This window comes from Limanda limanda, chromosome 9, assembly GCF_963576545.1.
Source record: "Limanda limanda chromosome 9, fLimLim1.1, whole genome shotgun sequence".
In the NCBI taxonomy this organism is placed as follows: Eukaryota; Metazoa; Chordata; class Actinopteri; order Pleuronectiformes; family Pleuronectidae; genus Limanda; species Limanda limanda.
The window spans coordinates 490,001-502,500 of NC_083644.1; the positions used below are offsets into that span (position 1 = coordinate 490,001).

Genomic DNA, 12,500 nt, shown 5'->3' on the forward strand with positions numbered 1-12,500 from the left:
TTAATATATTATTATTAGGGCTGGGCAAGTTAACTCGTTTTAATCGAGTTAACTCAAGTGATGAGTTAACTCGATTGTTTATCCGCCAATTATTTTCTTTTTTCCTGTTCTGCAGCAGTCAGCAACAGACTTTCACAAAATAAAAGCCTGACTTTCACAATAAAACAATAAATAATCAAACCTGAGTTAATGCGAGATAAAATAATTAATCGAGTTAACTCATCACTCGAGTTAACTCCATTGAAACGAGTTAACTTGCCCAGCCCTAATTATTATACATCTTTTGTCCTGTTTGCAGATTTCTAGGACTGGAAAACACTCGTCTGTGGAGTTTCCTCTGGTTCCTTCGTTACTTTGTGTAACTGAAGACGAGAAGCTGCTGATCGCAGGTTGGACAGCGTGTGATCAAATCAATGTTCTTCAAATCACAACAAACAGACATGAACACTGTATTTTGATTATGTTTTATGTTCAGAACTCTCTACTGTTATAAACCTTCTGACCGTGCGGGTCTGTTTCTCTGCAGCCGCTGAACGAACTCTGAGCCTCTTCAACCTCGACCGGGACCCGGTGGACAGAGTCCTGGACCTGCAGCACGAGGACGAGGTCCTGTCCGCCTGCGTCTCCTCAGACGGTCGCCTGCTCGCCTCCGGAGCCGCTGACCAGCTCATACGGGTCAGAGGTCACACGCTCAGTAAAGAGTAAACACTGTGTTATAGAAGCTCTGGTTCAGGTCCTGGTCTGACCCGTGTCCCTGCAGATCTGGTCCGTGACCACCGGGGCGCTGCTGGACTCGCTGTGTGGATCGGATGCTCCCGTCACGTCTGTGGTGATCTGCGGAGGTTCTGTGGTTTCAGCCTCGGCCGCCGCGGCCTCCGTGCACCTGTGGAGTCTGAAGTACGACGCCCGGCACCAGCCTGCCGCCCACATCCCCTCAGGCTCCGCCCACGTCGCCATCACCAGGGATGCTGATCGAGTTTTCTTCGTCCGACAGTCGAGTCAGAGAGAAGTGATGAGCTGGAACAACAGCACAGGTCAGACAGTGACATCACAGTGTTCCAGCCACTAGTGTGACACGCCCCTTTATCAGGAGGAGGAGCTTAAAGAGACAGGAGCTAAAAGAGTTTGAGACAGAGGCTGAAAAGAGGAGCTGCAGCGCTGGACAGAGATTCTGATCATTACAGCATGAAAACATTTACAGTTATAACACAAGTTAATATTGAACATGAACAGAATCTGTCTCCTTTAATGCTCCGTGTTAATAAAGTCATGTAACAGTGAAAAAGAAGAGAAGAAGAAATCGTTAACAAACATGTTCAGTGACGTCAGAGACACACACTTCTCTTCACGTGTCATCATCACACGTCACGCATGTTAGAACAAACATGTTCCACACAAAGGAAAACTCAAACTCTATCTTCCAGATGTTTTACTACAGGATGTGAATGAACCCAGTCTGACACCATGTGACCAGCGCTCCTTCACAGACAGGAAGTGACAGTAAACATGTGGTTAACGTGTGGTTAACGTGTGGTTAACATGTGGTTAACATGTGGTTAACATGTGGTTAACGTGTGGTTAACGTGTTGAACTCTTGCAGGTTGTCTGTCCGAGCGTCTGTCCACCTCGGCTCAGGTCAGCTGTCTGGAGCTGGCTCAGCACAAGCGCCTGCTCCTGTGCGGTCTGACCTCCGGCACCGTCCTCATCTACCCGCTGGCTCTGCCCCAGGAGACCCTGTGCATCCCCCCCCCGGAGAGCCTGTGCAGCGTGCTGTGCGTGGCGGTCGGCGCCCGCGAGAAGCACGTGGCCGTGGCCTACGAGGACTCGTTGGTTTGTCTGTTCGAGATCTCAGCCAGAGACAGCTGTCCCACGGTGGAGGGGCCCCTGCACCGCGTCCCCCTGTCCCTCCTCCAGGGGCCGCTGTCCTCCATGGCGCTGCTGTCCGACCTCCGGCTGCTGTACGGGACCAGCTGCGGGGGGGTGAGGCTCCTGGACCTCCGCAGCGGCGCCGGGTCGGAGCTGGAGCCGCACCGCAGCAGAGTGACCTGCGTGACGGGCAGTACCTGGGGGACGCACGCCCTGGTGGGCTCCCAGGACGCCGTGCAGAGGCTGTGGGCCTTGACCCCGCTGACCCTGGACCACACCATGGAGTACAAGGTCAGAGGTCACCTGGGATTCTAAATATTTACTTCAGACTCAATACAGAGAAAAGAAATCAAAGATCTTTTTAAACTCCCTTTATTAATCAAATATAATCTGTATGTAAACAGTTAATAACAGATTATTATGTATCTACAACAACAAATACAGACATTTATTTGAATTACAGACATATTCTATATGATATTTAATATCGTTGCAGGTTATTGTCATTATTCCTCTCTTTCTGTCCGTGTGTTGCTTCATGAGCGAAAACGTTTGATGTTCCTGTGTTATAAACAGTTTATTACATGTTGACACGTGTGACAGTAATGATGAAGTGGTTTCAGGGTTTCCTCTTCGAGGGCGTCCTCTCCGCTGCGTTCTCCGAGAGCGACCGGTTCGTCTTCACCGGTTCTCAGGACAAAACCGTCAAAGTGTGGAGCGTTCAAACAGGTGAGCTGACTCGTGTCCGATGTGTCATGTTGTGTCATAGACGTGTGGGAGGAGACTAAGTGGGCCCATGGATCGAAGCCCCTCTCAGCTCAGAGTCATGACGTGTGAGCGGGGGGGTTGTACGGTGGCCCTGAGGGACCAGGGCAGCTTGTGGTCCAGCTCCGGGTTCTGAACGGCAGCAGAAACACTTCAAACTCAGCAGGTTCCATGATGAGTCCGTCGTGGTTTCTTCGTAGACGCCATTATCACAGCGTTGTTGATCTAAGGGCCTCACGTGTATAATCTGTGATGTCACTGCTCCTGGTTTCACCTCTGATCAGTAAAGTTTCTCTGAGTCTGGATTTTTGTTTTTTGTTTTTTTTAACAATCTGTTTATTGAATTTTTTACATAATTAACAAACAAACAATACTGTTCCATCAATAACAATTACAGATGTAATTTCAACATACCACAGAACAGATACCAACCCCCCCACCCCCCTCCCTCCGGCACCCAGCCCCAACAGATGAGCACATAGAGTTAAAAAATAAAGAAAAACAAACAAAAGAAAAACAAAAAAAGATGGGTTGATAGAGGAAGAGAGAGAAAGGATAAATAAATAAATAAATAGTAAAGTAAATACATTAATAAAAGAATAGATGACATAAAATAATAACAATATAATAGTAATACTAAAAATAAATGAATGAATAAATAAATAGATACATGCGATCAATACAAAAAAATAAATATTAAGACAATAAAATAAATAAAAGAAAAGAAACACAAGTTCAGCAAGACAGTACTTAGCTCACAGCGATCCGATAGCTTGTGCTACAGACATAAGACAGAAAGGGATTCCAGGACTTCTCAAAAGAAACAGCCTGACCAATCAGAGTCAGTCTAATTTTTTCTAATTTAAGAAAATAAAGCACCTCCTTAACCCAGTGAGTATAGGTGGGACTGGGGATTTCCATTTCAGCAGTATCAACCTCCTGGCCAGCAGAGTTGTGAATGCTATCAAGTCCTTATCATCTGGGGATGAGTAAGTGGGAAAGGCCTTACACCAAACAGGAGTTAATGCATTGGGAGACACATCCCTTCCAGTTACCTTGGATAAAGTTCTGAAGATCTCAGACCAAAATCTAGCCCGAGAGGAACAGCTCCAAAACAAAAACAAAACATATGTGAGTAATTTGCTGTGGCTTGTTGACATCGTTGGCGTTGGGGAGACACTGAATCAAATATTCTTGCAAGCCGAGCTTTAGTGTCTGAGTCTGGATTTGAGTGAAGTTCTTCTCCTTGGTCAGGAAACCTGCTGTACGTCCAGTACGTCTACTCGCCCGTGGTCCGGATGGTGACCTTCAGGAACGGCTTCGTGGCGTTGTCTCAGCAGGGCGCCGTCATCAGAGAAGTCTTCCACTGCCCAGACCACATCGCTCCGGACTACAACCCTCTGAGGAACGTCAAGGCTCAGTACCACGTCACCTCCAGGGAGAAGAACCGGGACGTCCAGCAGAACTCTGGGTCCGGCCCCCAGGACTTTAACCCCGCCCAGTTCCACCTGAACTTCACCAGCATGCTCCAAGCCAAACCCTCGTCCACCTGCGTCATACTGTAGCACACCAGGACCCAACCGGGGCCAGACCGGGGCCAGACCGGGGCCAGACCGGGGCCAGACCGGGGCCAGACCGGGGTCCTGGGGCCTTTAGAGGCCACAGAGGCCACAGAGGCCTTCAGGGGTCTCAGGGGTCTCGAGGGCTTCAGGGGCCTCAAGTTTCTCTTTAAGAAAATCTTCTCCTAGTTGGTAAATGAATGAGTTTGATTCTGCTCTGGTTGAATGTTCAAAATAAATTGATTCTCTGTGAACACGTCACATGTCATAAACAATTATTAACAGTTAATAGTTCTGATGATTAATTAAGAAGACAACTGAATATTTATCAGAAGAATGTTTGAAACCTTCTGTTTATTCCCAGAATGCACCAGGTTTTACCAGAATTTGACCAAACATCTGTTGTCATAGTTACAGAGTTTAAACCATGTAGATGTAGTGAAGAGTTCAGATTGTGAATCTGCAGCTGAAACAGAGGAAACGTTCAACATGATTCTTCTTCTCTTTCTTAGACACATCTGATATTTGACTGATTGTTGTTGATGATGTTGATGAGATATAAACTTTACTGAACTTCTTGTTGTTTCTGTGGTTTTTCATTAACTTCATATTTCCTCACAAGCTGCTTGCTTCTTATCGACTCTGCAGATTCTTGTTTCAGCAGGAAACAGTTTTCAAACATTCAGAACTCTGGCGGCTGAACGTCCACGGCTAAAAGAGTGTTAGTGTTTAATGTTTAGAGATAATTTAATAAGTGGGTCACATTGAAACTTTATAAAACTCTGGAGACAAATGTAGGATCTTAAATGAATAATAAAACCCAGCTGCTGTAGTGAGGGTTAACGATGAATCAGACGTTTCCTCCACCTGTGATGTTTGTTCACTTGAGTCATAAACTGGGACAAAAACATTCTCTTCCTGAGAATCAGAGTTAAACATTAACAGAAGTTTACTGATCCACCTGGAAACACCTGAAGCTCTCGGCTTCTCTCTGCCGCAGCTTCACTCTCAGGTTGAACTCCAGCGTTGAACTTCTGTCGGATTCTTTCAGGCTTCAGGACTTTTTCTCTCCAGACGCAGCAAAGAATCAATAATGGACAAAGTGTCGCAGATGATTTCCTGCTTGTTGCTGATCGTCGGAGCCGCCACGGCACAAACAGGTGAAGACTGAGATTTAATACACTCACAGGTTCTCTGTATTTAATCCTCTCAAAACACATCAGTGAATAACAGCTGGAAATAACATGATAACTATCTATCTATACCTATCAATCTATCTATATATCTATCTATCTATCTATATCTATATCTATATCTATATCTATATCTATATCTATATCTATATCTATCTATCTATCTATCTATCTATCTATCTATCTATCTATATCTATATCTATCTATCTGTCTATCTATATCTATATCTATATCTATCTATCTATCTATCTATCTATCTATCTATCTATCTATCTATCTATCTATCTATCTATCTATCTATCTATCTATCTATCTATCTATCTATCTATCTATCTATCTATATCTATATCTATATCTATATCTATATCTATCTATCTATATCTATATCTATATCTATCTATCTATCTATCTATATATCTATCTATCTATATCTATATCTATATCTATATCTATCTATCTATATCTATATCTATATCTATATCTATCTCTATATATATCTATATCTATCCATCTTTATATATCTATCCATCTATATCTATATCTATATCTATCTATCTATATCTATATCTATCTATATCTATATCTATATCTATATCTATCTATATCTATATATATCTATATCTATCCATCTTTATATATCTATCCATCTATATATATATATACTCTCATCGTTCACTTTATTATGCAGAACTGTTTAATTGCTTGTTAACACAAATAGCTAATCAGCCAATCACGTGGCAGCAGCTCACTGCCTTTAGGCTTCTAGACGTACGATTCTTTGAGTTCACTGGTGCAGAGACAAACCAGATGAGCAGCTGAGTCAGGACGACCTCTGACCTCTGACCTCTGAGCGTTTCAGATCAGAAGCTGTCCGCCGAGCGCCTCCTGCCTCAGTGGCTCACCGGCATCATCGCGGTCGCTGCCTTCCTCTTCTTGGCGTTCGTGGCGCTGCTGGTGAAGAAGGCGTGGTTTGAAAGGTCCAGGGGGACGAGGTCTGAGGGAGAATCTGATCTGGTCCTGACCAACGGGGACACGTGGGACCCGAGGGACCCGAGCCGGGACGTGGTCAGGTGCGTCCAACACCCCCCCAACGCTCTCAACCAATCACTGCCGAGGACCATCCGTCACCATGGAAACATAATCTGTGGTTTCATCACAGAAACTGGGAAGGAAACTGGTTTTCTTACAACTGATCAAATATAAAGTCATCAAATCTACTCCTGAAAATATCATTTGTAGGGAAATTTGATATATTAATGACACAAATTAAGTATAGCAAACAGTAAAAAGTATTAACAGTAGTATATATACATATATATAAAATATAACTCCTCTCAAAAAACAGTACTATAAGAAGTATAGTAGATTTAAATATACAAAATATAGTACTGTTATGGCGTGTTTTTTTATCCTATATAATGAGAGAAGCCGATCCAAGATTTTGGTTCAATCAAATGTTTTATTTAAAGATACAATGAAAAGTTATTCATAGCTATGGACAATTATCACAGCCTATGCTAATTAAGTTAGCAGTAGGAAGATGAAAATGGCCCCGAACAGCAGGGGCTGTGTATAATTATAACAGTAGAATTGATGTGATTGGTTATGAATATTTGGAGGGGAGTCACCGCAAATCACTTTGGATCTCCCTTATTGGTCCAGCCGCAGTCCCACGCCTCTTGTCACCGAATCCAGGAAGTGACAAAGCAGCAGCTCTCCGTCATGCACCTACGCTACTCTACCGGTTGCTAGGGCAACTCTATCTACCCTGACAGTCTGATGTTGTCTCGTAATTCAGCCTTGAGTAGAAAGTGTCTTGGTCCAGCCATCTTGGCTGCACCAACTTATCCATAACAAACTCTCTTCGACTCTCCTATCAGGACAGCTGTGAGACTGACCATCCTTGTGACGTACAAACATTATTAGCAAATTCCAAATATTAAATATGATAAGCGAAAGGTTGAAAATAATGATTTGTATAAGGTAATGTAATTGACCCACTGCTCCACCTCCCCTTCCGCCTTTATGAAAAGAGTCTGTGCCATTATGGTTTGAGAAACTATTATTGTGTTATTGTGTGTCTGCTCCATCAAAACAATCTTGACTGTGAATGTGTAAACATTCGCATCCTCGAAACTAAACAATGTCATACTGACTTTGCCCCAGAAAGGACAGCTCCTTGAATTCTGTCTGATGTTGAATACAGCTAATGAAAATATGCTTTAATATCCAAGAAGTTAATTATGAGGACAACTAAAAGATACATTATTGGCACTAAACAGCAACGGTTATTAAATTAATTTGTATGTGCGTTCTTTCAGACACAACCTATAGTTAAAAGTTTGAAATTCCTAACAGTACCTAAAAAATACACTAAGTGATGAAAATGTTTTTGTATAAAATGATCAAAGTCACTTTTTAATCTCTATTCCTATGAGTTTATTTTAAAGTTTTAATATTAATGTTTGTGCTTTTGAATCAGGAGCAAAGACGTCGACGAGGTCTACACCCTGGAGGTCGACAGCTGTGATGATAAAGTTACTCCCATGTGACCGAGCTCAACGATCCTATTGGTTCTCCTAACGTCCTCACAGCTCGTAGACAGAAAACACACGTTGTCTTTAGGGAATAAATATACACATTTTATATTATATAAATGTATATTTCTGTGAAGAATCTGTCATTTGTTATCATCCCTAGTTTCCCTGAATGAAAGGTTTCATATAAAATGCAATGTGATCTGTCATGTGATCTGTCATGTGATCTGTCATGTGATCTGTGTGCTAACTAATAAATGATTAAATGACAAAGTGCAGTGTCAGCTCATTAATCATCAGAGGAATAAGAACCAGACTGTAAATTATTCAACTCAATGCTTGAAGTCGTTTTTAATATAAATATAAATGTGGTTATTTACAATGTGTGTTTAGTGAAGTCTCATCTTTATTAATGAGGATGAAAAGATTCATTCAAATATAGAGTTTTAATCCCGTGTTTGAAGGAAATGATGAAGAAATAAGACGTTAAACTTCTGCAGGTTTTCTAATGTGATTCTGACTTTTCATCGTCAAGAAGCAACAAAAAAATTCAAGTGTTATTTTCCAGTGAGATGAAAAAATAAATTACATCAATTTAGACTCAACAGATAAAGAAAATCTAATTTCAATTAAGACACAAAAAGATGAAAATAAAAAAGTATTTTACATTTGACTGACAAAGTTCATGTGAATAAAACAGGAAGTTACTAAGAGTTTAAATTAAATTATAATCAGTTTGAAACTAAACCTGGTTTTATCCAGAGCTCAGATTTATGTTCTTTAAATGTCTGAGTCATTTCCATATTTAAACATAAAACCTCAATGAATCTCTAAACATGAAAATATCCGTTTACTGTGACATTTGACCAAAAATAGCAAATATTCAACATTTTAGGAAAAAGTTTTGAAGGTTTTGAATTTGACAGAATCACGTGAAGTCGTTTCAAACGAGATCATCGAACTTTCCATCAGAACTTTAATTGAATTTATATCAGTCTCTTCTGAAACCAGGAAACAAAAAAATCTTAATGTTTTAAATTTCCATGTGAGGAGTTTTAATGCTAACACTTCCCTCTGCTTCTAGTGTTTGTGCTAAGCTAAGCTAAAGTCTTAAAGAGAACACAAGTTTTTCTCTAAATGTCGTCTGTCAACAGATCGTCTCCATGACGACCGAGTCCTGAGTCTCATCAGTAGTTTATGTTATGTGAGAGTTCATGACTTAATAACAATAATATAATGAGTTTATGGAAATTAAATTTTCACTGAAATAAGAAATACAACCAATTGTATGAGACGATGGCAGAAGTGAGACACCTGTGGCCACGCCCCTGCAGTGATGTCACACCCTGAGCATCACAGGTGAGACGCTTTAATTCTAAAGTTCATCAGCTGTAAATAATGAATCATTAAAGACTAATCATCATTTATTGATCAGTTATTAGTCATTAGAAGAAGCTCTCGATAACTCCCTGATTGACAGTTTGACTTCTGACCTTCATCTGCAGACGTTTATTGATATGAACATTTATGAACTCATTTCCAGAGTCTGTGGATCAGAAACCTTTTTATGTTGCTTTCACTTTGTCTCGTGATTCTTACTTTATTACTTTATACATCTAATTTTTATTTCATGTCTTTTAATTCATTTAAATCTGATCAGTTTCTATTAAATCTTTGATTCTGAATATTTTTCTTTTCATATTATATATAAATCACAAGACGTTATACATGTCAGTAAGATATTAATAAAGTTACCTGCTGTTATTTATAAATCATCAATGACAGGTTCTATAATCATCAGTTTAGGTTTAATAAGTCAAGTTTGGAGCAGACGTCCTGCAGCAGAAGGTCAGAGGTCAAACAACCTGGAAACACAGAGCTGCTTCTCAGTAACGACCAATAACTGATCTACAACTTATCAATACATGATTTTATTAAACAAACATAATTCTGGCACAGTTTCGCTTTGAGCTTCAGCAATAAACAGGCAAACTGCACAAAGTGGCTGAAGGTTCGTTAACAAACAGGAAACTCGACTGGAGGCGGGACCGCAGCAGAACATAGGACACACTGAGGGCTCCTCTGTCCATATATGGTCATGTGTTGCTCCAGATGTTCCAGATGATTCCACATTTACAGTAATAACTCCATGCTAACAGCTAACCAGTCTTTACACAGAGGAGATGCTAAGCTAACGTGTGCAGCAGCGTTCACTTCCCTTTAGTTCCAGAGATCATCCAATCAGGAGACGCTACATGAGGCCCTGAGCCCTGTGTGTGTGTGTGTGTTTGTGTGTGTGTGTGTGTGTGTGTGTGTGTGTGTGTGTGTGTGTGTGTGTGTGTGTGTGTGTGTGTGTGTGTGTGTGTGTGTGTGTGTGTGTGTGTGTGTGTGTGTGTGTGTGTGTGTGTGTGTGTGTGTGTGTGTGTGTGTGTGTGTGTGTGTGTGTGTGTGTGTGTGTGTGTGTGTGTGTGTGTGTGTGTGTGTGTGTGTGTGTGTGTGTGTGTGTGTGTGTGTGTGTGTGTGTGTGTGTGTGTGTGTGTGTGTGTGTGTGTGTGTGTGTGTGTGTGTCTGTCTGCTTGTCAAAGACGTTGTATCAGTTTCAGGTTTGAATCCGGTGACAGTGCTGGAAGATGCAGGATGTCGATGCGTGTCCTCACAGCGACAGGAAGTGGCGTGTGTTATGACAGGATGTCCAGTGAGACACTTCCTCTCTGTTTCTTCAGGATGGCGACGGCCTGCTCGTGCGTGGCTCCCTGGAGACTCTCTCCGTTCACCGACAGGATCTGGTCGCCTCGTTTCAGACGCCCGTCCACCGCCGCCGCTCCCTGAAACACACGCCGTCACGTCACATGGTTAAGACCACTCTAGTGCCCCCATGTGGCTGAAATGAGAACAGCTGTTTGTTCCCCGCTGGTAGTCGAGTCATGTGACTGATAAGAACCAATCAGGACGAGAACGTGGGCGTCATCGTTTACTTTGTCTTCACCCGGATTAAAACACATTTCAAACTAAAATGAGACAAGTCTCCGCCAGGCGTAACCATAGCAACAGTGAGTGCTACAGAGCAGAGCAGATGTTCTCATGATGTTAGGACTCAAACGAGTCCTCAGCTTGGACTGAGTCCCGGGTCAGAACGACTCGGAGGAGACTCAGACCTGCAGAACAGAATCACAGCAGAGGTTCACTCACAGAATCCTGAAACACCAACCAGACTCACCGGACTCACCGGACTCACCGGACTCACCGGACTCACCAGACTCACCAGACTCACTTGACTCACCAGACTCACCGGACTCACCGGACTCACCAGACTCACTGGACTCACTTGACTCACCGGACTCATCAGACTCACCGGAGCATCCACCGGTCTCACCGGGCTCACCGGAGCGTCCAACGAACTCACCGGACTCACCTGACTCACTGGACTCACCAAACTCACCGGACTCACCCGACTCATCGGACTCACTTGACTTACCGGAGCGTCCACCGGTCTCACCGGACTCACCGTACTCACCGGACTCATCGGACTCACTTGACTCACCGGAGCGTCCACCGGACCCACTGGACTCATCAGACTCACCCGACTCATCGGACTCACCGGACTCACTTGACTCACCGGACACACCGGAGCGTCCACCGATCTCACCGGACTCACCGGACTCACTGGACTCACCCGACTCATCGGACTCACTTGACTCACCGGACTCACCGGAGCGTCCACCGGTCTCACCGGACTCACCGGACTCATCGGACTCACTTGACTCACCGGTCTCACCGGACTCACCGGACACACCGGAGCGTCCACCGATCTCACCGGACTCACCGGACTCACTGGACTCACCCGACTCATCGGACTCACTTGACTCACCGGTCTCACCGGAGCGTCCACCGGTCTCACCGGACTCACCGGAGCGTCCACCGGTCTCACCGGACTCACCCGACTCATCGGACTCACTTGACTCACCGGTCTCACCGGACTCACCGGACTCACCGGAGCGTCCACCGATCTCACCGGACTAACTTGACTAACTTGACTCATCGGACTCACCGGACTCACCGGAGCGTCCACCGATCTCACCGGACTAACTTGACTCACCGGACTCACCGGTTCAACCAGGACACAAAGACAAGAAGGATTTTAGACTAAAACTTATTTAGAAATGTCCCTGCAGCACAATTACGATTCTTTCTTCTTCTTTTATCATTCTGAAGATCTGAGAAAAGACTCGTGATCCTCTACCTTTGGGATTGAGCTGGGTTAGCGTAGCTTAGCATAGAGACTGGGAGCAGGGGGAAAGTGTTAGCCTGGTTCTGACCTTGCTGAAGACGGTCTTGACGTAGACCGGCAGGTCTCCGTGTGGACTCCCGAACCCCCCCACGATGCTGAAGCCCAGTCCCTCAGAGCCTTTCTCCAGACTGATGCTGCGGGGCCGCGGACCCCTGGGGGGGGGGGGGGGGGCGCACATTCATGATATCTGTCGACACACACTGTGTGTGTGTTTGTGTGTGTTGGTGTGTACTCACTCTGGTTCTGCTGTGTGTGTGTCGATGTTGTCTGTCAGACTAAAGCCACCGGACA

General features: G+C 43.8%; 3 protein-coding genes across 3 annotated transcripts in view; 2 read left to right on the forward strand and 1 right to left on the reverse strand.

The window, feature by feature from the left end:
- The window catches only part of nwd1 (NACHT and WD repeat domain containing 1), a 12,972-nt gene extending 8,776 nt beyond the window's left edge, over window positions 1-4,196 (forward strand). Inside the window, exons 14-19 of the mRNA XM_061078058.1 lie at window positions 307-389; window positions 527-675; window positions 761-1,034; window positions 1,601-2,157; window positions 2,490-2,595; window positions 3,886-4,196. Of these exons, the coding sequence (XP_060934041.1) occupies window positions 307-389; window positions 527-675; window positions 761-1,034; window positions 1,601-2,157; window positions 2,490-2,595; window positions 3,886-4,196 (1,480 nt within the window). The remainder of the gene's footprint in view (window positions 1-306; window positions 390-526; window positions 676-760; window positions 1,035-1,600; window positions 2,158-2,489; window positions 2,596-3,885) is intronic.
- Window positions 4,197-5,157: 961 nt separating this feature from the next.
- On the forward strand, window positions 5,158-8,194 carry pdzk1ip1 (PDZK1 interacting protein 1). The gene is made up of 3 exons (XM_061077818.1): window positions 5,158-5,350; window positions 6,244-6,454; window positions 7,867-8,194. Exons 1-3 carry the CDS (start codon window positions 5,284-5,286, stop codon window positions 7,934-7,936), a joined length of 348 nt encoding a protein of 115 aa, XP_060933801.1. The 5' UTR covers window positions 5,158-5,283; the 3' UTR covers window positions 7,937-8,194.
- A 2,271-nt stretch (window positions 8,195-10,465) lies between these two features.
- patj (PATJ crumbs cell polarity complex component) overlaps window positions 10,466-12,500 on the reverse strand; it is a 63,691-nt gene continuing 61,656 nt past the window's right edge. The window contains exons 45-47 of the mRNA XM_061077657.1: window positions 12,446-12,500; window positions 12,238-12,361; window positions 10,466-10,746 (exon numbers count right to left, since the gene is read on the reverse strand). The exon at window positions 12,446-12,500 is cut by the window's right edge and continues 49 nt beyond it. Of these exons, the coding sequence (XP_060933640.1) occupies window positions 10,600-10,746; window positions 12,238-12,361; window positions 12,446-12,500 (326 nt within the window). The 3' untranslated portion in view covers window positions 10,466-10,599. The remainder of the gene's footprint in view (window positions 10,747-12,237; window positions 12,362-12,445) is intronic.

Bases quoted from the DNA above. Each gene is read 5' to 3' on its own strand.
- pdzk1ip1 (XM_061077818.1), top strand. From the start codon at position 5,284: ATGGACAAAGTGTCGCAGATGATTTCCTGCTTGTTGCTGATCGTCGGA. The intron at 5,351-6,243 runs GTGAAGACTGAG...TGAGCGTTTCAG, and splicing joins AGCCGCCACGGCACAAACAG to ATCAGAAGCTGTCCGCCGAG. The intron at 6,455-7,866 runs GTGCGTCCAACA...CTTTTGAATCAG, and splicing joins CCGAGCCGGGACGTGGTCAG to GAGCAAAGACGTCGACGAGG.